Consider the following 26,837-nt stretch of genomic DNA (forward strand, 5'->3'; position numbering starts at 1 on the left):
AGGTTCAGGAGTGAGAAACACATCAGGGACTTCCTAAAGGTGAATTGTGCTTAACCAAATTTGATTGAGTTTTTTGATGAGGTAACAGAGAGGATTGATGTACATGGATTTGATAAAGGCTACATAATGGGCTTCACAGCAAATTTGAAGCCCATGGAATAAGAGGGCCAATGGCAGCATGGATACAAAGTTGGATGAGTGACAGTAAACAGAGAGTAGTTTTTTGAGTGGAGGCAGCTATACTGTGGGGTTTCCCAAGGGTTGATACGAGGACCACTGACCACTGCTTTGCTTGATGAAACGTAGGAACATAGGAACAGGAGAAGGCCATTCAACCCATCTAGCCTACCCCACCATTCAATACGATCATGGCCGATCGAACACTTCAATGCCTTTTACCCACACTATCCCCATAACCCTTTATGTTATTGTTAATCAGACATCTATCAATCTCTATCTTAAACATACTCAATGACTGAGCTTCCACGGCCCTCTGGGGTAGACAGTTCCAAAGATTCACAGCCCTCTGAGTGAAGAAATTTCTCCTCATCTTGGTCCTAAGTGGCTTCCTCCTTATTTTGAAATTGTATCCCCTGGTTCTAGACTCCCCAACCAGGGGAAACATCTTACCTGCATCTCCCCTGTTTATCCCTTTCAGTATTTTATAGCTTTCAATGAGATCACCTCATGATTATCCAAGTATCCACTTATCACATCCTTTATAATAGATTCTAGCATTTTCCCTACTACTGATGTAGGGCTAACAGGTCTGCAGTTCCCTATTTTCTCTCTCCCTCCCTTCTTAAATAGTGGAGTGATATTTGCTACCTTCCAATCTTCAGGAACCATTTCAGAAACTATAGATGTTTGGAAAATGATCACCAATGCAACCACTATCTTATACTTATTAATGTCCTAGGCTTGGGGATGCACAGCACAATTTCAAATTTTGCAGCTGACACAAAACTTGGAAATATTGTCAAATGCGAGGAGGATAGTGGAAGACTTCAAGTGGACATAGGCAGACTGGGGAATGGGCAGACACACGGCAGATGCAATTTAACACAGAGAAGTGTGAAGTAATACATTTTGAAAGGAAGAATAAAGAGAGGTAATATAAAATAAAGCATACAATTCTAAAGTGGGTGCAAGAGCAGAGAGGCCTGGGGGTATATGTGCATGAATCATTGAAGGTGTCACAGTAGGTTTCGAGAGTGATTAATGAGGCATAATAAGGATCCTGGGCTTGTTGCCCATACGTTTCCAACACCACCTAAACAGTACCAACATAATTGGAATGTTATTCCAAAATCTACATCCACTCCTATGCCGGTTTTTCTGTTGAAAATTTACAAAGAAAATTTTCTGTGCACCTAATTAGATCTTGCCAGAGTGTGAAAAAGTGAATTGATTAAAACAGGCTGGCAGAGGACAGTAGGTAGTTATTTAGAGGGCTGGCATGGGGAAACATGATGCCGTGGTGGGCATGGCAGAGCAGCATTAGCCCGGGGTATTTAATGGAACCAGGAGGGGTTCTCATGCCCCTCCAAGTTCCACCAAAATTATTCCAGCAAGAGAGATGATGGCGTAGTGGTAATGCTGCTGGACTAGTAATCCAGAGACCCAGGCTAATGCTCTGGTGCATGGGTTTGAATCCCACCATAGCAGCTGGTGAATTTGAATTCAGTTAATAAATCTGGGATATAAAGCTAGTCTCAGTAATGGTGGCCAGGAAACTATCATTGTTGCAAAAAAACCCCTCTTATTCACTAACGTCCTTTAGGGAAGGAAATCTGCCATCTTTACCTGGTCTGCATGCGACTCCAGAATAACAACAATGTAGTTCACTTTTAAGTGACCTCTGTAATGGCAAGCCACTCAGTTCAAGGGCAATTAGAGATGGGCACCAAATGCTGGCCTCGTCAGTGATGCCCATGTCCCATGATTAAAGAAAAAAATAACAAAATCAATTTTAAACATTTTTCTGGCTGTTTTGTGATCAGGCATCCGTACATATAGACAGAATGTTTGAATCACGAGCTCTGGTCATGTGTCCCCAATTGCAGATGTGGTCCTAACCATACCTACGGGACCCAATTGGATGGGACAGGGTGCTGTTGCTTGTTTCAGGCAGACACTGCAGACACTCAGAAGTAAGCCTCTGATAAAGTTACAACAAGCCAATCACTGGAGTTAATGGGCGGTTGCCAACCAGAGAAGAGAAAAAGATTGGTGAAGACAAATGTAGGTCCCTTACAGTCAGAAACAGGGGAATTTATAATGGGGAACAAAGAAATGACTGACCAACTAAATACATACTTTGGTTCTGTCTTCACAGAGGAGGACACTAATAACATACCAGAAATGTTGGGGAACACAGGGTTTAGTGAGAGGAAGGAACTGAAAGAAATCAGTATTAGTAGGGAAATGGTGTTGGGGAAATTGATGGGATTGAAGGCTGATAAATCCCCAGGGCCCGATAATCTACATCCCAGAGTATTTAAGGTAGAAATAGTGGATGCATTCGTGGTCATCTTCCGAGATTCTATAGACTCTGGAACAGTTCGTACAGATTGGAGGGTAGCTAATGTAACCCCACTGTTTAAAAAGGGAGGTAGAGAGAAAACAGGGAATTATAGACCAGTCAGTCTGGCATCGGTAGCGGGGAAAATTCTAGAGTCCATTGTAAAAGATTTAATAGCCGAGCACTTGGAAAACAGCAGCAGAATCGGACAGAGTCAGCATGGATTTACGAAAGGCAAATCATGCTTTACAAATCTACTGGAAATTTTCGAGGATGTAACTAGTAGAGCTGATGAGGGGGAGCCAGTGGATGTGGTTTATTTGGACTTTCAGAAGGCTTTCGACAAAGTCCCACAAAAGAGATTAGTGTGTAAAATTAAAGCGCATGGGATTGGGGGTAGTGTATTGAGATGGATAGAAAACTGGTTGGCAGACAGGAAACAAAGAGTAGGAATAAATGGGTCTTTTTCCGAATGGCAGGCAGTGACTAGTGGGGTACCGCAGGGATCAGTGCTGGGACCCCAGCTATTCGCAATATATATTAATGATTTAGAGGAGGGAACAAAATGTAATATCCCCAAATTTGCAGATGATACAAAGCTGGGTGGGAGGGTGAGCTGTGAGGAGGATGCAGAGATGCTTCAGTGTAATTTGCACAAGCTGAGTGAGTGGGCAAATGCATGACAGATGCAGTATAATGTGGATAAATGTGAGGTTATCCACTTTGGCGGCAAAAACAGGAAGGCAGGTTATTATCTGAATGGCTATAAATTGAGAGAGGGGAATGTGCAACGAGACCTGGGTGTCCTCATACACCAGTCACTGAAGGTAAGCATGCAGGTGCAGCAGGCGGTAAATAAGGCAAATGGTATGTTGGCCTTCATAACGAGAGGATTCGAGTACAGGAGCAGGGATGTCTTGCTGCAATTATACAGGGCCTTGGTAAGACCACACTTGGAATATTGTGTGCAGTTTTGGTCTCCTTATCTGAGGAAGGATGTTCTTGCTAAAGAGGGAGTGCAGCGAAGGTTTACCAGACTGGGATGGTGGGACTGACATATGAGGAAAGATTGAGTCGGTTAGGATTATATTCGCTGGAGTTCAGAAGAACGAGGGGGGATCTCATAGAAACCTATGAAATTCTAACAGGACTAGAAGGGTAGATGCAGGAAGGATGTTCCCAATGGTGGGGGAGTCCAGAACCAGGGGTCACAGTCTGAGTATACGGGGTAGACCATTTAGGACTGAGATGAGGAGAAATTTCTTCACCTAGAGGGTGGTGAGCCTGTGGAATTCGCTACCACAGAAAGTAGTTGAGGCCAAAACATTGTATGTTTTCAAGAAGGGGCTAGAAGGGGCAAAAGGGGAAAAAGGGATCAAAGGATATGGAGAGAAAGCGGGAGCAGGCTTTTGAGTTGGATGATCAGCCATGATCATGATGAATGGCGGAGTAGGCTCGAAGAGCCAAATGGCCTACTCCTGCTCCTAGTTTCTATGTTTCTATGTAATGTTTCAATGTTGGCTATCAGGCCAATTTGAAGACTTTTATTGCCCTATTAATGCTGATTTTTCCCAAGTGAGAATCAATGCTAGTGATTATCATCTTCTAGATGGATATCTGAAGACTCATTAAGATGGGAACATTAGATACAGGAAGAGTACCTTCTGTATTAAATAATGGCTCTCGGACTTTAGTTTCTCCTTAGCATAAATTCCAGTTTCTAGGAACTGGATTTTGGGGTCAGAATCTGAGTTGGGTGCGTGCAGAATTTGCCGCACTGGCTTGAATATTAGTTCCCAGCAATAATGCCGACCCTGAACCATTTTGAATGAGGGCCAGATCGGCTTCCCGCCAGGAAGCAGTGAGCAGTCTATTAAAGCTAATTATATTTAATTAAGGGGCCAATGAAGACCCAGTTCCCATGCCAACTGGGATTTCCAGTCAGCAATGTGAGCAGCCCACATTGGCCTGGACCACCAACATTGTGGGTGCACGATGAGGGTGTAAAAGGGTTCACGATGGATCAAGGGAGGGAGCCGTGCCACACCCATAATGGCTGCTATGCCACAGCTGTAGCCGCTGGCCGTCCCCTGGAGAAGTTGTCCCTCCAGGATCATGGCCAACATTTTAGCATTTAAAAAAATTAAAAAACTTGTCTCTGCACTTTGTCTCTGCGTCTAAATTCAGCTCCAGAAGTTAGATTCATAACATAGGACAATAAGAAGTGGCCAGATTCAAAAGAAGGAGATGGGAATTATGAACCAGTGCTAAATTTTATAAGGCACTGCTGTAATAAATAGAAAAAAAATCATTTTTAAAAATTCATTCATGGGATGTGGATTTCACTGGCTGGGTAAGCATTTTATTGCCCATCCCTGGTTGCCCTTGAGAAGATGGTGGTGAGCTGTCTTCTTGAACCTCTGCAATCCATGTGGTGTAGGTGCACCCACAATGCTGTTAGGAAGGGAGTTCCAGGATTTTGCGATAGTCAAGGAACGGCGATATAAGTCAGGATGGTGAGTGACTTGGAGCGGAACTTCCAGTTGGTGGTGCTCCCATCTATCTTCTGCCCTTGTCCTTCTAGATGGTAGTGGTCATGGGTTTGGAAGGTGCTGTCGAAGGAGCCTTGGTGAATTCCTGCAGTGCATCTTGTAGATGGTACACGCTGCTACTACTGTGCGTCAGTGGTGGAGGGAGTGAATGTTTGTGGATGTGGTGCCAATCAAGCGGGCTGCTTTGTCCTGGACGATGTCAAGCTTCTTGAGTGTTGTGGGAACTGCACTCATCCAGGCAAGTGGGGAGTATTCCATCAACACTTTTGACTTTGTGCCTTGTAGATGGTGGACAGGCTTTGGGGAGTCAGGAGGTGAGTTACTCGCCACACGATTCCTAGCGACTGACCTGCTCTTGTGGCCACAGTATTTATATGGCTAGTCCAGTTCAGTTTCTGGTCAATGGTAACCCCCAGGATGTGATAATGGGGGATTCAGTGATGGCAATGCCATTGAACATCAAGGGGTAATGGTTCGATTCTCTCTTGTTGGAGATGGTCATTGCCTGACACTTGTGTGGCGTGAATATTACTTGCCACTTGTCAGCCCAAGCCCGGATATTGTCCAGATCTTTCTGCATTTGGACATGGACTACTTCAGTATCTGAGGAGTTGTAAATCGTGCTGAATATCATGCAATCAGCAGTTCTGACCATATGATGGAAGGAAGGTCAGATGAAGCAGTTATGATGAAGCAGCTGAAGATGGTTGGGCTGAGGACACTACCCTGAGGAATTCCTGTGGTGAAGTCCTGGAGCTGGGATGGTTGGCCTCCAACAACCACAACCATCTTCCTTTGTGCTGGGTATGACTCCAACCAGTGGAGAGTTTGCCCCCTGATTCCCATTGGCTCCAGTTTTGCTAGGGATCCCTGATGCCACACACTACAATATGTCTACAATATTTAAAGAAAGACTATCCATGCTGTGATCAACACATCTATTTACCTCTGAATATAAACTTATTCACCTGCATAAATAGTAAACTAAGGAGTACAATGATCATTTTAAAATTTAAGGTCAAGGTATTTTAAATTAAAATATGTTTTTATATGTATGAACAGTATGTTCATTCTATCAAAAACATGGTGTGATTTCTGAGCTCTTCCATCACTCTGCTATTTGCTATCCTGGATACAATTTGCAAATCAACAATGCTTTTATACTGCCCGCTTCATTATTCCTCAGTGCAGATAACATTGCCAAAGCCCAGACAGCCTGCAGTCTTTTGTGCATGAGTCTACAAGCTAAACTGAAACAAATTGTTCCGTGATCTCCATCAAGAATAGATAAATGAGCAGATTCAGAAAATATTTCATGAAAGATACGTGCCAACCTGGTGAAACTACAACACACGATAACATGCACGCTGTCGACAGAGCCAAATGATCCCACAGCCAACAGACCTGAGAAAAGGTCGGCCTCTCTGGACATCCAGTTGTGAATGGATGTTGACACTTAAGCAACTAATTTAAGGAAAAGGCTCCATAAATATCCCCACCCTCAATGATGGTGGAGCTCAGCGCATTATGTTCAAAAGACAAGGCTGAAGCATTTGCCACTATCTATAGACAAAAGTGCCCAGGGGATGATCTTTGCTGGTCTCTTCCTATTGCCCCCACCATTACAAATGCCAGTCTTCAGCCAATTTGATTAACTTCATGTGACATCAAGGGATGGCTGCGTGCACTAGACTCAGCAAAGACTATAGGACCCAACAACATCCCAGCTGTAAACCTGTGATCCAGGACACGCTGTACCACTAGCTCCAAGTTCCTGTCCAAGTTACACACTATACTGACTTGGACATATATCACCATTACTTAATTGTCACTGAGTCAACGTCCTGGAACTCCTTACTTAATAGTACTGTTTATAAACTTTCACCACAGTTCATGAAGACTCACAACCACCACCTCCTTGAGGGAAACTAGGAATAGGCAATAAATAGTGGCTTTGCCAGTGCTGCTGATCCTTAAATTGAATTAAAAAAAACATTGCAACTGAGGTTTATATGGAAAAACAAAAACATTAGATATAGTACAGTTAGAAATACAATACTCATTTCTATTTGTTTATTTTTAAAAAATGTTTTTTGTTTGTATGACTTAATTTGTTGTGTTGGGAAAGCCTCTATTTTTGAATTTTGAGGGGTGTTTTTTTGCCCCTCAGTACTTTCCTTCATCATTTTTCTGGTCAGTTTGCTTTGATAAGACATCATATAAAGATGCAAGAGTGTACATATCCTTGAAGGTTCTTAAAATGCAGCATAATGGAAGTAAAGAAGAAGATTTTGCAATCAGCCTAATAGGGTCATGACACTAAGGCATTCTGGCCTTGCCTATCATTATGCTGGGATCTGCATTTGGACATATCAGAGGAGTCCTGTAATCTCTAGAATCACAGAATCATAGGGCAGAATCTTCTGTTTGGCATGTGCGGGCGGGTCCCACACACCGATGCGTAAAATGACGCGCGGTGACGTCAGGTGTGCGTCCCGAAGTCACCGGGGGTCATTCTGATCAATCGTTCGGCAGGCGCACGCCGGAGTCGGCTGCGCGCCCGCCGCACTGTCAAAGGCCTGTTAAGGCCATTAATAAAACAATGTAGGCAATTGACAGGGCTTCCCATCCAACCTTAAGGTTGGGGGGCAGGCGAAGAGCCCAAGCGGCCTTCACGTTTTGCATGAAACCTCATCCACGGGCAGGTTGAGGTTTCATGAAGGTTTTATTAAATAAGAAAAATTTTGAAAATTCATAAACATGTTCCAGCTCATATAACACTGTCACATGAGGGAGCACGTCTGAATAATTTTATTTCTTATTTTTTCCAACTTTAAAACTGAACTTAATCTCCTTGAGGCAGCTCCGTGCCTCAGGGAGATTTCTGCGCTTTTTCGCGCGCATGAGCAGAAGAGCGCAGGCCCCAACTCTCCCTCCTCTCCCCGCCCGCACAGGTAACGACCAGGCACGCATCACGCTGGGCGGGCCTTAATTTGCCCGCCCATGTCAAATGGTGGCGCACAGCCGATCACGGATGGCGATCGGCTCCGCCCTGGCCTGTGCCCACTCCTGACCAGCCTGCCCGACAGGCAGAAGATTCTGCTCATAGAATGGTTTCAGCATGGAAGGAGGCTATTCAGCCTGTCCTGCTGCTGCTGGCTCGCTGTAGGCTCAATTTGCCTATTAACACTCCCCTTTGCCTTCTCCCTGTGGTCTTGCACATTCTTCGTTTTTAGATAATGAATGATTCATTACCTCATGTAGGATTCAAAATGCTGTCCTCGGGATTAAGAGTCCTATTGTCCACCAAATGAGATACCTGGGCCTCCACTTTGTAAATGTAATTTCTCTTTTACGGTTAGCTGCTGCAGCCCTTTAAGGGCTACGTGTGTGCAATTCTGCAACCACGCCAAACCCCCCTCGCAACAACAAGAATGCCGCAGGCTTTTCCCTGCAGCCTAATCAACATGGAACTGGACACTTTATGCAGAAATAAGCTACAATCTGCTCCCTCCACTCTGGGCATTAGTGCTTCCACTACGCAGCTCCACAGCTCCACATTTGTGTTATTTGAAAATTGGGTCCATTATATTAACAAAGTACTCCTCCAAAGGAAAGACTTGCATTTATACTTGCATTTCACAACCTCAGGGTATTTCAAAGCACTTTACAGCCAATGGAATGCTTTTGAAGTATAGTTGCTGATGTAATGTAATCGCCACCAGAGCATATAGGGCTGAATGGGATGTAAAGTCAGCTATATACATCATATATCATTGGTATGGACATATCATGTGATCATAGTGACATTAATAGAAGACTAAAATTTAAATGTAACAAATACGCCATGCTGTAAGTGATTACTATGGTCCACATAATAACAACCTGAAATTGCAGACCCAAACTTCCATCTGGTATTTTGCTTTGATAGTGCTACTAAGATGAGAAGCTAAAGTGGGAAAATTGCAACCTCCACTTTATCATTCAGTGGAATCTTATGTATGTTATCAGCAAGCTGTGACCTACAATACTGTATTTAGGAAAATTCACGTTTAAAAATGTTCTCATTTTTATTTGGTGAATTGTCTTCATCATGGTAATTTTGCAAATAGTTAATTGAAAAATGCCTTTGTAACAAATCATCAGATTGACTTAATTGGCCAGGACCATTCCATTAAACTTAATAGATTGTTTATGAATTTGAAATGTATGGAAATATTACTTATTCTTGTCAAAATTTCTGTTACTGAAATACTATACCAATATTTGTAAGGCTAAACATACAAATAATTGCTTGTGAACATAATAAGCGCATCAACTGAAATACTTTAAGTTGGAAATTGGATTTAGGTCTTTTAGATCAATTGCCTAGCAATGTAACTGTACTACAAAGACTTATTGTGCAACACTTTTATAGAAGGATTTTTTGCTTGATTAAACTTGGTGATATAAAATAATAAAACAGGCCTTGTTTCATTTTCTGGAAGTCACATATCCCATTTAAACTAGCTTTTAGTTTAATGAGTCTCAAAATCTGACAATTTGCATCTGGATTTATTACATGTTCTAATTCCATTTTTAGCTTGATCAAAAGCAATTTTTTTATCACTTCAAGGAAACTGCTGAAGGTAAAAGATTGCAGTTGAGAAGTTTGACTCATTGGCATCCATTTTATGGGCTCTACAAGTATCTTAAGGGTTTCAAAATGCCATCTGCATCTTGCACATATATATGTAGATGAACTCGTGCCAGAAGCCATGCTGATGTAGGCGTTATCATGTACACAGTTAATGTCTGCAGACCAGGCAAACCATTTCATCAGCGTGCAATGCTGATTTGAAGCCAGCATCACCATTTTTGAGCTCAACGCTCCAACCAACTTTCTCCCTACACAGCTGAATATGCATTCAGTAGTAGAAAGGACCCAACCCCCATCCTCTATCACTATTTAAGAAATCATCAACTTACAGGTTAGTTCCTGGTTGATTTCCCCTGGCTGTAGCTCTGATTCTATAGCTGTTTTGGTACTTTCTACAGTTGTTTCAAGTTGCAAAAGTCTACAGTGAGTGCTATGACAGATGCTGAGGGATTTCTTGCTGACTTCAAGTCTTCAGTTGCTCTCTGACATGGTTGCCCTAGTAACCATTTCCTTTGGAACACAGAATGGCTTGGAACATGAACAGAGGTCACAGAGAACAGGTCAAGCTACTGGAAGTGGGAGGAGTCAGAATGGGGAGAATGCCTCTTGGAAGGTTGCAATATCCACACGTGTTCAGGAAGCAATTCTCTTAGGTGAACCTCAACGAGGAACGATGTGTGAGGTGTTGAAGGATGTCACCACTGAAATCTACCACCTGCTGCAGCCAAAACCGTAACCTCAGAACAGGGCAAGGACCACTTTGCCAGTAGTTGTGAAGATGGCTGTAGTGATGAACCTTTATGTGTCTGGCTCCCTCGGGGCTGGAGCGGGAGATATTTGGAATATTGAGCAGTTTGCTGTGCATTGCTGTCTAAGGGAGGTCACTAAGGCTCTCTATTCAATGAGAGATAATTACATTTTATTCTCTTTTGCAAGTGACAAGCTGGAGGAGTGCGCATGCAATTTCGCTCAAACTGTAGGATTCCATATAGTGCAGGATACCATGGGCTGCACTCACATTGGGTGGAATTTATGTAACCTGCTGAACGAGATTCAAAGAGACCATAGAATCGTGCAGGAGTGGGCAAGTCGGATTCCCAATGGCAGGAACTGACGGCTGGTGGGAAAGCAGCGCAGTGGCTTGCATGAACCTGGCAGGAAGCCAATGAAGATTGTTAAGGAGGCAGTTAAGAGACACTTTTTTGCTGCTGAACACAATTAAACATACCATTTGGGATGAGGCAAGTGGCAAGCGGGGATCATGGGCCACAAGATCAGTGAAAGCTGACACTGTTGAAATGAGACTGGTCTCCGAGATGGAAGGTCAGTATTTTACAGCTGTCTCCCACAGGAGGGAAGAAGGTGTTTGGAGAGTTACAGACTGAGGGGCAATTGGCACACTAAAGCCAGGGCCAGCAGCCAGTGAAAGACACCAATGGAAATCACACATTCATTCTTGAACATATTAGCGGAGAAGGAGTAGCTCCAAAAGATGCGTCTGCAGGCATCAGAAGCACCATTATTGGTGAAGCAGGAGCAACAAAAGGGCCTACCCCCGCAACGTCATTGGACAGACCCTGCACATCATTTCCCCTCATTGGCCGGCCGCTGTGTGACAGCTTAGAGCTGGCCCCCTTCAGTCCACTCGGGAATTCCACCAAATTCCGGGTCCGCCAGCAGGACCCGCATCTCATTAATTAAGTTCACATAGGAACATAGAAGCAAGATTAGACCATTCAGCCCTTCAAGTCTGCTCCACCATTCAATAAGAGCATGGCTGATCTGGTTGAGACCTCAACTCCACTTTGCCATCTGCCCCCCCAAAACACTAGACTCCCTTGTCTATCCAAAATCTGTAACTCTGCCTTGAATAAATTCAATGGCCTGCCTCCACTGCTTTCTGGGGAAGAGAATTCCAAATACTAATGACCCTTTGAGAGAAAGGATTTCTCCTCATCTCTGTCTTAAATTATAGACTTCTTATTCTTAAACTGTGTCCCCCGGTTTGAGTTTCCCCCACAAGTAAAACAATCCTCCTGGTATCTACCTATCCAATCCCCTCAGGATCTTGTATGTTTCAATAAGACCACCTCTCATTCTTCAAAACTCCAATGGGTATAGGCCCAACCTGTTCAACCGTTCTTCATAAGATAAGCCATTCATTGCAGGAATGATTCGAGTGAACAATTCCTTCCCTTGCTTTGCAAGTGCTGAATGTCAACCCTGTACTCTACATGTACAGAAAAGGATCCCACTCCTTCGATATCCATCTTGTATGCATTTATAGGTGCAGGTCAATGCCTGGCATCCTGGCAGAAGCCATGATATCTTCATTCTGCACCAGTCTGCTGTGCCAGCACCATCTGAGCCACCATGGAAATCAAAAGGGTGGCGACTCAATGACAAGGATTATCCTGTGATGACATGGCTGATGAGTCCAGTGTGCAACCCACACAGATATGGGTAGCATGAATGCAATGAAAGCCATGCTGTCACACCAAATGTACTTGTCATGCCATTGGCATGCTGTAATAAGGCTTCCACTGCCTGGGCTACTCTGGTATTCAGCAGAACAGGTGTCAAACTCATGGTTATCTGTTGTCACTATCATAGGGTACTGTTCTTGCCACCAGATGTACAGGTGGCAGCAGTCTGGGCTGACTGGCTGTCAGGTAACAGCAAGCACAAGAGCACTATTGGAGTGCAAGTGCTGGGAGAATGAAAATAGTCTTCCTGAGAGAAGCCATATGGAACCATTGCCACTCCTCCTGGGTGGTGGCTCAGCAATCTTCGTACCCTGTTAGGAGAGAGATCACTGGGTTGTTATGATACCCTGCAGGTCAGTTAGGGCAATGGTATCTACAGCCTTGATGACAACATGATGAGGCTTGATTGATAACAATTGTTGGTAGTGAGCGATGAGGGTGTGCTGATCTAAGCAGTGGTTGAGCCAACTGGTGCAACTGGCAGAATTTGACATTCAAAGATGCATTCACTGACCTTGGCCACTCGTGTGAGGTCATTGATCTTCTTGCGGCACTGCATCCAAGTCCTTGGGGTTTGATTCCTGGCATTGACCTCTATGGTTATTTGCTCCCCCTGCCTTCTCAATGTGTATCTGGAAGGCCTCCTTCACCCCTGTGGACACCTCTCCTTGTATCCACCTCCTCAAAAAAAATCCACCAGTACAGCATCCAAAATCTTTTGAGGCCACTCTCTCCCTTTTGTACCATTCCTCACTCTTCCCAGGTCAGGTTCTCTTCTAACATAACTCCCAGCACCTGTCCAGCCACAATGCAGCTGCATTTTAAAAGGTGCAGATGAGCTTTAAGCAGTGCAGACTAGCTAGAAATGGTGCTAGCTGCTCACAATATTGCCCCCTGCTGATGCATCCAGCCAATGAACAGCATGGTTAGTGATGGCTGGATGCAGAGATAATTCAACTGAGCAAACAGCACAAAGCTGATGTGCTGCCTGCATTGCAGTCAACAGGCGGAGGTTAATTGTATATTGTAATCTCCGCACCCATTTTCAGGAAATATCGCTTTTAGCCCCTTTTAGTTTTATAAACCACAAAATGTCTTTCAAAACCAGTAATTAAAATTAGTTTTGTGGGAGGGTGAATAGCCTGTGTCTGTGTTTACGAACAGCAGCTTATGATGAAACCACAGAATCCTGTCACAGTAATGGTGAATCACCCAATGTATACGGAGAATTATCTTGGTTAAGTTCCAAAGTAGGAATACTCTTGAATAATGCAAACTCCCTTGAGCTCTTCTTGCTGTATGTGACTTGCTTGCTAGTTTTTCCCCATTTATCCTCACTCCCCAAATTTTCACCTCGACACCTTAACTTTAACACCCAATATTTCAAGTTTAATCTCTTAAGAAGGAGGTCTCCAGCTCGCTCTTCTGCTTGTGTACCTTTTTTTTATTCATTCACAAGATGTGAGCTTCACTGACTGGGCCAGTATTTATTGCCCATCCCTACTTGCTCTTGAGAAGGTGGTGGTGAGCTGCCTTCTTGAACAGCTGCAGTCCATGTGGTGTAGGTACACCCACAGTGCTGTTAGGAAGGGAGTTCCAGGATTTTGACCCAGCGACAGTGAAGGAACAGCAATATATTTCCAAGTCAAGATAATGAGTGACTTGGAGGGGAACTTCCAGATGGTGGTGTTCCCATCTATCTGCTACCCTTGTCCCCCTAGGTGGAAGTGATCGTGGGTTTGGAAGGTGCTGTCGAAGGCGCCTTGGTGAATTCCAGCAGTGCATCTTGTAGATGGTACACACTGCTGCTACTGTGCATCGGTGGTGGAGGGAGTGACTGTTTGTGGATGTGGTGCCAGTCAAGCGGGCTGCTTTGTCCTGGACGGTGTCCAGCTTCTTCAGTGTTGTGGGAGCTACACTCATCCAGGCAAGTGAGGCGTATTCCATCACACACCTGACCTGTGCCTTGTAGATGGTGGACAGGCATTGGGGAGTCATGAGATGAGTTAGTCACCGCACAATTCCTAGCCTCTGATCTGCTGTTGTAGCCACAGTATTTATACAACTAGTCAAGTTCAGTTTCTGGTTAATGGTAAACCCCCAGGATGTTGATAATGGGGGATTCAGTGATAGTAATGTCATTGAACATCAACTTGTGTGCCTAGAAAGATTGACTCCATCCCAACTCTTGCATACTTTGACATGAGAGCAATGGCAGAAGAAACAGCGGAAACACCTAAGCTCAACTCTCTGAAATCCCTCGTGTCTCTCAACATTTCTTTCCTCAAAACTCACCTCCGCAAGCAAGCTTTAGGTCCCCAGAACTATTCTCTCTTTCCATAACTTTGACATGTCTTGGAGCTTTATTTTCACCATAAAAGTACAATTTACTGTATAGGGTGCTGAAATACTACGCAATTCTGGAAGTTTCAATAAAATTGGTAATAGATATTAAACATCTTCAACTCACCATTTCTACCAACGAAAGGTAGAGGAACATCCCTGCTGTCACCGTGAAAATCCACTGTTGAACATTGAGATCAGCTGACAGAGAGAGACCAATGTAGAGCCCAATGAAAGCTGTTAGTGCACTAAATAAATTCATCAGCATGGCAAGCTTTATGGATAAACCAGAGTTCAGAAGTACAGCGAAGTCCCCTGTATAAAAATAAAACGAGTTATTATTGAAAAATGCAGGCAATGTTGTGCATTTAACGTACAGAACCCTGGCCAAGAAATTCTGATGTTTGGTGAGACATAAACCCACCAAATCTATTTAGGGTGGCGGGGACGGGGTGGTGGTGGTAGTGAGGCAGGGAAAGTTGGAATGTGAGTCTTAGAGAGGATATGCCAGATTTACACAGACAATGAGGGAAGGTGCGGGATGTGCACCCTAGCTAAACTCTAGATATGCAAAGGATGGGTCTTAAGTCAAGGTGATGTCCTAGGTCCCAGATTTTGTCACTTTCACTTCAGGATCAACTGATCTAATTTTAACATTGAACCATCAATTGTGGAAAGCTGATGCTGGAATCGTAAAGATGAATTGCTGTGCTTCATCCTGCTGTTAAATAGAGAATAATAACTTTATTTGGATTCCTCTTTTGTGAACTTTATTTCCTGTTCTTCATTTTGGAGGCTCCTAACTTCATTTGGAAGTCACCCTCAAGATAGTTTTTAAGTGGGGCATTTCCTTAAAATATACTGTTATGCTGCAATATGAGTTCCCTTGTGGGGATTTCCCTTTTATGATACATATGTTAGAGGACCAAGAACATTAAGTTCAGAGAGGCCAGGCTTATAATGCAGTACTGTGGGAAATACCCAGGCACCAGGTTGTATAGGTGCAGAAAATCTTTTCCGAATATTTCTCAGGAGTTATATTCAAGGAGGCTGCAGTGCTTTCAGAAGTTCTCGAAGAGCTTTGTTCCATCTAAAGGGAGATCGTCAAGTTTCCTCAATCAATAGGCCATTGCTTACTGTTGCTCAGAGAGCCAGGGCTGCATTTTGCTCCCTGGCACTGGTTCAGTCCAAGGCTTGCTATCTGTAATATGGCAGTCAACTTGTGTGGCGAAATGCTTGGAGATTAGAAAAAAGCCAGCCATAGCTGATTGTGCAACAAAAGCTGAGCAGCAAATAATTAATGAGGGCTTCGCAGAGTCGCCAGGGGAAAAGGGTGAACAAGCAATGTGACACATACATAAGGTAAATCTTGTAGGATGTGTGGCAACTAACAGCTGTGACTCTGGAGCTCCACAATTCAGAAGCAGCCTGGGACCAGTTGGTGTCACTTCTGCCATGGAAGCAAAGCTACCAGCTCTGGTGGCAGGAGGAGACAAATTAAGAAGCATCTTTTATATTGGATATCACACATTGGGGACCAAGATGCAAGTTTCTTTCTTTCAGCATGTTCCTGAACTAATAGCTGCCAATAGACCAGTAAGGCAGCCAATTACTAAAGGCACAGATCAAGAGCCCAAGAGGAGAAATGGCCAGAGGTGACTGTCCATTTCTCAAGACACGAGCGAGTGACAGGCACCCATCCTTCACCCTCAGATCCGAGGTGATACCTGGCTGCTTAGCCAGAAATTTCAGAAATGAATCAGCAGTAGCTCACTCCTATGGTCAGCTTGCCATAAGCAGAGGGGCAGCATGACCCGTTTTGCACCACAGGAGCAGTCAACCACCTCTTGTGATGTTGGCCCTCAGATTGCACGTAGGAAAATCACTGGAACCGGAGAAAGGGGGTGGAGGGGATGGGTGGTGAAAGTGATCAACATCAATAGCACGAAATGGTCTGATGGTGATTCAGAAACCCATTTTGCACCATATCTGCGTTTTTCCCCATTTACTTTAAGCCTAGTGTAAAACATAATGTCAATATGTTATCATCCCACTTCTGGTACTTGCAAGGAAAAATTTTACCATCAGGGGAGAGATATTTTGAAAACTGGAGGAAGCATGATGTAAGAAAAAGTAGGTTGATTCATGGTCATTTTTGAGTCCCTTGTATTAAGGAGAAAATGGCAAATAATTTATTCTCATAGACGTCTACAGCACAGAAGGAGGCCATTTGGCCCAAATTGACCGCACTGGTCAACAAAGATGTGGCTACACTAATCCCATTTTCCAGCACTTGACCCATAGCCCTGGAGGCTATGGCAACGCAAGTGAATATCGAAATACTTCTTAAATGTTACGAGAGTTTCTGACTCAACCACCCTTTCAGGCAGTGAGTCCCAGACTCCCACCACCCTCTGGGTGAAAAGATTTTTCCTCAACCCCCTTCTACTTCTTACATTAAATCTATGCCCCTTGGTTTTTGACTCCTCTGCTAATGGGAAACTGCCTTCCTATGCACCCTGTCTATTCCCCTCATCATCTTATACACCTCTAACAGGTCCCCTCTCAACCTTCGCTGCTTCAAGGAAAACAACCCCAGCCTGTCCAATCTTTCCTCATAGCTCAGACCCTCCAGCCGAGGCAGCATCCAGGTAAATCTCCTCTGCACCCTCTCCAGCGCAATAATGTGGTGACCAGAACTGCACACAATAATCCAGTTGTGGCCTAACCAGCGTTTTATAAAGTTCCAGCATAACCTCCCTGCTCTTGTATTCTATGCCTCAGCTAATAAAGGCAAGTATCTCATATGCCTTTTTAACCACCTTATCTACCTGCCCTGCTACCTTCAGGGATCTATGATTATGCACACCAAGGTCCCTCTGATCTTCAGTACTTTCCAAGGTCCTAGTGTAATCCATAGTGTAATCCATTGTCTTGTTAGTCCTCCCCAAGTGCATTACCTCACACTTTTCCGGGTTGAATTCCATTTGCCACTGCTCTGCCCACCTAATCATTCCATTGATATCCTCCTGCAGTTTACGGCTATCCTCCTCACTATTCACCATCCTACCAATTTACGTGTCATCCGCAAACTTCTCGATCATGCCCCTTACATTTAAGTCCAAATCATTTATGTACACCACAAACAGCAAGGGCCCCAGCACTGAGCTCTGTGGAACCTCACTGGAAACAGGCCCAGTCACAGAAACATCCCTGCACCATCACCCTCTGCTTCCTGCCTCTCAGCCAATTTTGGATCCAACGTGACACTTTGCCTTGGAACCCATGAGCTCTTACTTTCTTGACCAGTCTGCCATGAGAGACCTTATCAAAAGCTTTGCTAAAGTCCATGTAGACCACATCAAATGCATTACCCTCATCAAAACTCCTGGTTACCACATCAAAAAATTCAATCAAATTTGTCAAGCACGACCTTCCCTTAATAAATGCTTGCTGTCTATCCCTGACTAATATGTGTCTCTCCAAGTGCAGGTATATTCTGTCCCTCAGAATTCTTTCTAGTAACTTCCCCACCACCGAGGTTAGACTGACTGGCCTGTAATTTCCTGGTCTATCCCTTCCTCCCTTTTTTAATAATAGGACAACATTAGCAGTCCTCCAGTCCTCTGGCACCTCACCTGTGGCCAGAGAGAACTTGAAAATTACTACCAGGGCCCCTGATATCTCTTCCCTTACCTCCCTCAACAGCCTGGGATACATCTCATCCGGGCCTGCGGATTTATCCACTTTTAAGGCCACTAAACCCACTAGTACCTCCACTCTCTCTATGTTAATTTCCTCTAATATTTCGCAGACCTCCACCCTGATGTCTATTTCTGCGTCATCCTTTTCCATTGTGAAGACCGATGCAAGGTATTCATTGAGGACTGCACCCACGTCTTCCGGGTCCACACATAGATTACCTCTATGGTCTCTAATTGGTCCTACTCTTTCCCTAGTTATTCTCTTGCTCTTTATATATTTTTAAAAACCCTTTGGGTTTTCCTTTATTCTACCCACCTATGCTTTCTCATGCACTCTCTTAGCTTTCCTAATTTCCTTTTTAAGTTCACCTCTGCACTTTTTATACTCCACTGAGGACTCTGCCATATTGAGCCCTTGGTATCTGCCGTAAGCTTCTCTTTTTCTCTTTATCCTAACCTTTATGTCCCTTGGCATCCAGCATTCTCCGGACTTGGTCGCCCCCTTTGTCTTTATGGGAACATATTTGCCCTGTACTCTCATTATTTTCTCCTTGAATGCCTCCCACTGCTCTGACACAGTTTTATCTGCAAGTAGCTGCTCCCAATCCACTTGGGCCAAATTGCATCTCATCTTAATAAAATTAGCCTTTCCCCAGTTTAGAACTTTTATTCCCAGCCCAACCTTATTCTTGTTCATAACTATCCTAAATCTAACTGAGTTATGGTCACTATCTTCAAAACGCTCCCCCACTGACACGCCTTCCACCTGCCTGGGCTCATTTCCGAATATTAGGTCCAGAACTGCCCCCTCCCTCATTGGGCTTTCTGCGTAAGGGCTAAAAAAGTTCTCCTGGATGCAACTTAAGAATAAAAACAAAAAGCTAAAAGCTACTGCGGATGCTGGAAATCCAAAACAAAATAAAAACAGAATTACCTGGAAAAACTCAGCAAGTCTGGCAGCATCGGCGGAGAAGAAATCAGTCAACGTTTTGAGCCCTCATGGCTCTTCGGCAGAACTGAAGCATAGTTTCAACAAGGGAGAAATATAAATTGGTTTAAGGTGGGTGGGGGGGAAGAGACACATTGAGGGTGTGGTGTGAGCAGATAATCAAAAGATGTCAGAGACAAAAGGGTCAAAGAGGTGTTGAAGGTGGTGGTCTTTGTCTGAGAAAAGTGCTAATTAAGAATGGAAAACAGGATATTCAAAGTACAGCTCTAGTGGGGGTGGGGTGGAAAGACTAAAGGTTTTAGTTTTAGATTTAAAAATAATGGAAATAGGTGGGGAAAGAAGAATCTATATAAATTATTAAAAAAAAAAGGCGGGTGGGGGGGAAAAGAAACGGGGTGGGGATGGGGGGAGGGGGAGTTTAAGATCTAAAGTTGTTGAATTCAATATTCAGTCCGGAAGGCTGTAAAGTGCCTAGTCGGAAGATGAGGTGCTGTTCCTCCAGTTTGCGTTGGGCTTCACTGGAACAATGCAGCAATCCAAGGACAGACATGTGGGCAAGAGAACAGGGTGGAGTGTTAAAATGGCAAGCGACAGGGAGGTTTGGGTCTTTCTTGCAGACAGACCGCAGGTGTTCCGCAAAACGGTCGCCCAGTTTGCGTTTGGTCTCTCCAATGTAGAGGAGACCGCATTGGGAGCAACGAATGCCGTAGACTAAGTTAGGGGAAATGCAAGTGAAATGCTGCTTCACTTGAAAGGAGTGTTTGGGCCCTTGGACGGTGAGGAGAGAGGAAGTGAAGGGGCAGGTGTTGCATCTTCTGCGTGGGCATGGGGAGGTGCCATAAGTGGGGGTTGAGGAGTAGGGGGTGATGGAGGAGTGGACCAGGGTGTCCCGGAGGGAACGATCCCTACGGAATGCCGTCAAGGGGGGTGAAGGGAAGATGTGTTTGGTGGTGGCATCATGCTGGAGTTGGCGGAAATGGCGGAGGATGATCCTTTGAATGCGGAGGCTGGTGGGGTGATAAGTGAGGACAAGGGGGACCCTATCATGTTTCTGGGAAGGAGGAGAAGGCGTGAGGGAGGATGCGCGGGATATGGGCCGGACACGGTTGAGGGCCCTGTCAACGACCGTGGATGGAAAACCTCGGTTAAGGAAGAAGGAGGACATGTCAGAGGAGCTGTTTTTGAAGGTAGCGTCATCAGAACAGATGCGACGGAGGTGAAGGAACTGAGAGAATGGGATGGAGTCTTTACAGGAAGCGGGGTGTGAGGAGCTGTAGTCGAGGTAGCTGTGGGAGTCGGTAGACTTGTAATGGATATTGGTGGACAGTCTATCATCAGAAATTGAGACAGAGAGGTCAAGGAAGGGAAGAGAAGTGTCAGAGATGGACCATGTGAAGATGATGGAGGGGTGGAGATTGGAAGCAAAATTAATAAATTTTTCCAGGTCCCGACGAGAGCATGAAGCAGCACCGAAGTAATCATCGATGTACCGGAGAAAGAGTTGTGGGAGGGGGCCGGAGTAGGACTGGAACAAGGAATGTTCCACAAACCCCATAAAGAGACAGGCGTAGCTGGGGCCCATGCGGCCCCAGCTTAAGAACCTTGCTCCCTCCCTACCTTGCACACCAAAACTATCCCAGTTAATATTTGGGTAGTTAAAATCACCTACTATTACTGCCCTATTATTCCTACAATTCTCTGAAATTTGATTACATATTTGATCCTCTATCTCTCCCTGACTGTTTGGGGGCCTATAGTACACACCCAACAGCGTGTTTACCCCTTTTGTGTTTTTACTTCTACCCATATGGCTTCATTTGATGATCCTTCTAAGATATCATCCCTCTTCACTGCTATAATTGATTCCTTGACCAATATTGCAACCCCCCACCCCCCCACCTTTTTCTATCCCCCTCTCTATCTCATCTGAATATCCTATAACCAGGAATATTAAGCTGTCAATCCTACCCTTCTTTTAGCCAAATCTAGGTCATAGTTATGATATCATACTCCCACATGCCTACTGTGCCCTCAACTCATCTGTCTTATTCCTCAGGGTCCTTGCATTACAATATATTCCATTTAGCATTGCTAAACTCACTTCTTTCTTATCCAGCCTATGTTTCCTCTGCCTTCCAGACTCACTTACTAGTGTTTTAACTTCTAATTCCATCCCAGCTTCTCTCCCCTCTGAACTACTTTTCAGGATCCCATCTCCTTGCCTATTCTTTGCTGACTTATTCAATGATTATAACCATCATGTTCCTGGAGGTCAGATGAAGTATGACGTGATGTCCTAATTGAAGAATGTGTCATTTATTTGTGAAGGTGTGAGTGAAACACATATGATAATAAGGACTGGGCAAAGTTACTTTGGACCTAATATTGTGTTTTTTTATTCATTCATGGGATGTGGCCTTCGCTGGCTGGGCCAGCATTTATTGCCCATCCCTAGTATCCCTTGATAAGGGGGTGGTGAGCTGCCTTCTTGAACCTCTGCTGTCCATGTGGTGTAGTACACCCATAGTGCTGTAATAAGTCATGAATGATTAGTAATTGTATAATAAAGAATCCTCATGGGGAACAATGATCAGAATATGATAGGATTTCATATTAAATTTGACAGTGATGTGGATAAGTCTGAAACTAGGGTCATAAATTTAAACAAAGCCAATTACAGAGGTATGAAGGAGAGTTGACTAAGGGCTGAAGTCATTGGAATAAATTGCTCATTTTCTTGATGGCAGTATGTAACTTGTGGAGTGCCATAAGGATGGGTGCTTGGGGGGCTCAGCTATTTACAATATATAACAATGTCATAGATGAGGGGACCTGGTGCAATGTATCCAAGCTTGCTGATGATACAAAGCTAAGCGAGAAAGTGAATTGTAAGAAGGACGCAAAGAGGCGGCAAAGGGATATAGGCTGGGTGTGTGACTGGGTATGAAGGTTGCAGATGGAGTTTAATATGGGGAAATGTGAAATTATCCACTTTGATAAGAAGAATGGAAATCCAGTAGTTTTTTTTTGGAAGGTGACAAACTAACAAATCTTGTTATTCAGAGACATTTGAATGCTCTTGTACACAAAGCTCAGAAAGTTAACATGCAGGTACAGCAAGCAATTAGGGAGGCAAATGGTATGTTGGCCTTTATTGCAAAGAAATTGGATTATAAGAGTAAGTAGATCTTGGTGGTATGATCTCACCAAAGACCTGAATCATTTCTAGAATACTGTGTACAGTTATAGTCTCCTTATCTAAGAAGGGGGTGCAACAAAGGTTCACCAGATTCCTCGGATGAGTGGGCTTCTCACAAGGAGAGATTGAGTGGAATGGGCTGTTACTCTGCAATTTAAAGATATTAGAGGTGATCTCACTGTAAGATATCAAATTTTTTTGACAGGATAGATGTTGAGAGGTTTTTTTCCCTTGCTGAAGAGTCTAGAGTTAAGATCCACTGGGCGAATCATCCCAGATTTGCACTAAGTGCAGTAGCGGACGGGGAAAATGACATTTTGCCTGCTGGCCGCAATGGGGGCTTTTCACGCCGTACCATTCCAAACCCGCCACATTAGCAATACATTCCTAGAAAACACACCGTTTCCATGGCAGGCGGGCTCTCATTCATCAGCCACATGATTATCTCGCTGCTTCATCATGCCGAGCACCATAGTTAAAGTGCAGCCACGTGCACACCTCTCAGTGCTTCCAGCCCACGACTGCAATAAAGAAGACATGGCCCCAAAAGGCAAAAAGGCTGCAGCCTCCAGGTTCAATGAGAGTCCCTCAAGTGCCTTATGGATGCAGTGGAGGCTCGCCGTGATGTCCTCTGGCACCGCTCTGGCCGCAGAATGGGCAGCAACTTCACTAATCTGGCTTGGGACGCAGTGGCAGCAGTGTTCAGTACCAATGCCCTTCAAAAGCAGACAGCCACCCAATGCCACAAGAGGATGAATGATCTCCGTTATGCCAGGGTAAATGACTCTTCTCATTACTCTCAACTCACAGACTTACAAACCATCACACATCCACAGGGCCCTCACTCACTGCCATTTCAAGGGACATCACCATTCACTCTCTCACGCACACCTTCATTGTCCTCATCCTGTCCATGGGTCCACTCACCACCCACTTATGCCAGGCATACTTATCATCATTATCAATTAGCCACCCTGCTTACACTCTCGCCATCTCTTTATGCAGGACAAGCTGGCACACAACAAGAGGGAGGGGTCACTTACCAGTGGAGGGATGCCTGAAATCAAAGTCCTCACGGACTTTGAAAACAAAGCCATCCAGCAGGCCGGCTGTTAGGAAATAGAGATAGTTTAAGTAAGTTATATTTGTATTTGTGGGTGTTAAGAATGAGTTTTAGCTTTGAAGTTTAAGTTTGATTTGTATTTCTGTATCTGTGTGTTAAGAAAGGTCAAATGGAGTTTTAGTTTCACTTTAAAAGGCTGCTTGCATTTCTAATGAGATGTTTACGACCCCTATAAAGTAAAAGTAAACACACAAGAGTAGAAAGAATGGTGCTGTTGCCTAGCAACAGGGTGGCCAGATAGGCAGGTTCCTCCCACAGACATACACACAGAACTAAAGAAACAACAGTTTTAGGTTCAGGACCCCAGCCAGGACCCCAGAGAGACTGGACACTGGGAGAGGGAACTGCAGATTTCCCAAAAGAACAAAAAGGCCCCAAGTGAAGAAAAATCACCAAAATCCAGGAGATTGGAAGAGGGGAAAGTCCAAAGGAGACCTTGTAGCAAAAGGAAGGTCAGGAACCTGGGAAAAGGTCCTGTTAAGTGAAGCTAAGAGTGAGAGGCAGAGAGAAAGGCTCCAAGTGAGTACAGCTTGCAAGAAGGTTCAAAGAGACAACTGAAGGTCTGTAATTCTTTGCTATGGGCATGTGAAGCAGTGGTGTATTGTTAAGGCTGAGTTGGTGAGAGAGAGTGCATGGAAGACAGCTTGAATGCATGTGGTGACCCAGGGAAGGGGAACATCAGAAGGAGAGTTCGAAACCCTGGAGGTGAACCCTTGTGGAAGGTTCCTGTGAGAAAATATCAGTTTGGGAGAAGATTCCAAGGTGAGGTCTTGGAGAGTGGAGATTGGAAACCCTCGTGTGAAAGATGGAATTCAGTGAGACTGTTTGGCTCACAGTGTGACACGCATCTAGGGGAAATTGAGAAGAGATCCATAGCATCTGGTTGGGGCGGCATCTGTCAATTGAGATCAGAGCGTGGTGTGGCTGAACACAGGGTGCCATAGGTTTATATGGGCTGGGTACTTACCGTGTACATTAAAGTATAAGATAGCTTTTGTGACTTGTGTTATCCTTACAAATCTGTACATATATGTAAAGGTATAGTTGTAGGTGAAGGAGTATTGTAATATAGTTAATCTTTTCTTGTTGAATAAATCTTTTATTCTTTTGTAAAAAGCTTATCAGCTGACTCCTGTGACTGTTCAGTAGCTACTCTCTATATATTTAAACAAACAATAAAAGTTAGGATCTATCAGGCTGGGTTCCACCCTGGGATTGGGCTTGTCCAGGGGTAACCTCAGATGGGGGTCATAAAACCGGCGATGACCGGGACCGGTCCTGTGCTGATGCTGAGGTCGGCTGTGGTCTACCCAGTGAGGATCCAGCAGTGTAACATCCATCAGACAACCATGCTGTGAGTGATGTGTCCTGTTTCACAGGCCACTGCCATGCACTAATTATCTCTCCTTGCTTTCACAGGCACATCTGCCAAACAGCCGACAGAGTCCATGACCCAGAGCCTCCAATCAAGCCCCAAAGAAACCTCTGAAGAGGAATCTGAAGGCACCCTCCTTGGAGTCGCATCTCAGTGCTTGGTCATGTCACAGTTGCTGGAGCTGCAAAGGCAACCTCAGGAATATCAGGAAGAGGTGTCCACTGCACTCCTCAGATTGCAAAGCACACTGGAGGAGTCCGTCCACCTTCAGGCTGAGAAGCTAGTGCCAGCATGCAAATGCACCGAGGTCAACACTGGTAGGATGGCAGCCACCATGGAGACCTTGGTCCAGGACATTGCTTCTGCATAGCTGCACGGGCTGAACTCCATTGCTGACGCCATAGTTGGCCTTCAGCAGTGTGTATGCGAGAGGGGCAGCCCAATCTCACTCCAGCTCCCCCTTCTCCTCAAGGAGTCAGCCAGGGGCCCTCAGGCACTCATAGGGAGGAAGATCAGTAGGTGTATCCCCCCGCCCCTATGAGGCCATCCATCCAGCCACTCTGAATCCCCTCTTCCTGTGACCTCAGCAGCTCCAGCTTCACAAGTCAAGGAGGGTCTCCGCCAAGGTCATCACAGATAGGGTGTAGCAGTCGGCAGGCCGCCTCCACCTCCACTGTGGAGATCTCTGGAACACCAAGACATAGCGTCAGGATTAGGAAGGTTAAGAAGTAGTTGCACAGCCTGGGTACTGGGTGTTAATTGCTTGTACATAATGTTCACCATAGTCAATAGGCTCCCAAGGCCATCTCTCTGCCTATGGCTCCTTCTTCTAATCAGCAGTGTTCGTGTCACTCAGATGTGAAACTTTTCTGCACAAGATAAAGGCATGTGGCTCAGTCCATGGCCTCTTCCCTGCAATTTGTGCAGACTTCAGACTAAAGTGATGATCCGGCCTCACACTCCCTGGACATATTAGTGATGCCTGCACCTCGACGGTGCTTGTCATTGCTGCCAGAATGTCGTGGGCAGGTGTCACAGAGTTCCGTCATTCTCTCTGTGTGCTCCCAGCACCTTTAAGGCGGGACTGGTCCATCTCTTCAGCATCTGTGACCAGTGATGCTGTGCTCCTAAAGGGCTCAGGTGCTGAAGGTGGACAAAGGGTCAGATGCCTTTCAAGTTTCATGGCTGCATCTCTATGATATGACCCTGATCACAGAGCGCAAGCGAGCTGCCCTCAGCCAGACAGGAGTCAGACATTCTCAGGGGCTATGTGAAGATCTATGGAGTGTCCTCACTGCATGTCGTCATCATCCTCCTGCAATCGAGTGACAATGAGGGCCTCCACTGTGCCTCAATGACAGGAGCAATCTCACAGAGGATATGTGCGCTGCCATAAGCCGGACTGGAGTCAAACATTCATAGATGCAATGTGAGAATCTATGGTGTCTCCTCACTGAATGTCGTCGTCATCCTCCACAAATCTAGCAGCTATGAGGGCCTCCGGAGTGCTCCTGCCTCGTCTGGCCAGTGCGATGGCCTCATCGCCATTATTGTTGCCTTCGAGGACATCCTCACCCTCACCACTGTCGATGTCATCCTCACTGGAGGAGAACTTCAGTTCCTCCATGTCCTCCTCAGCCAGCTCCTCTCCCGTTTCATTGCCAGGTTGTAAAGGACGCAGCAGGTGATGACAATGCGTGACACCCTCTGTGGACTATAATGCAGGGCTCCACCAGACCGGTCCAGGCACCGGAACCTCTTTTTCAACATCCCAATGGTTTGCTCCACCAAGGTGCGAGTTGTAGCATGAGCCTTGTTATACCATCGCTCTGCTGCAGTCTGAGGCCGCTGCACGGCTATCATCAGCCACGGTCTCTGTGGGCAGCCCTTGTCCCCTAGAAGGCATCCATGCAGCATCTGTGGACCCTGGAAGACGTCAGGGA

The 26,837-nt window shown here is 45.0% G+C and overlaps 1 protein-coding gene across 1 annotated transcript in view; it reads right to left on the reverse strand.

The window, feature by feature from the left end:
- Nucleotides 1–26,837, reverse strand: part of LOC144672780 (zinc transporter ZIP12-like) — a 92,003-nt gene that overhangs the window by 9,947 nt on the left and 55,219 nt on the right. The window contains exon 11 of the mRNA XM_078534779.1: nt 14,672–14,859. Within this exon, the coding sequence (XP_078390905.1) occupies nt 14,672–14,859 (188 nt within the window). The remainder of the gene's footprint in view (nt 1–14,671; nt 14,860–26,837) is intronic.

Source organism: Cetorhinus maximus, chromosome 3 (assembly GCF_964194155.1).
Source record: "Cetorhinus maximus chromosome 3, sCetMax3.hap1.1, whole genome shotgun sequence".
In the NCBI taxonomy this organism is placed as follows: Eukaryota; Metazoa; Chordata; class Chondrichthyes; order Lamniformes; family Cetorhinidae; genus Cetorhinus; species Cetorhinus maximus.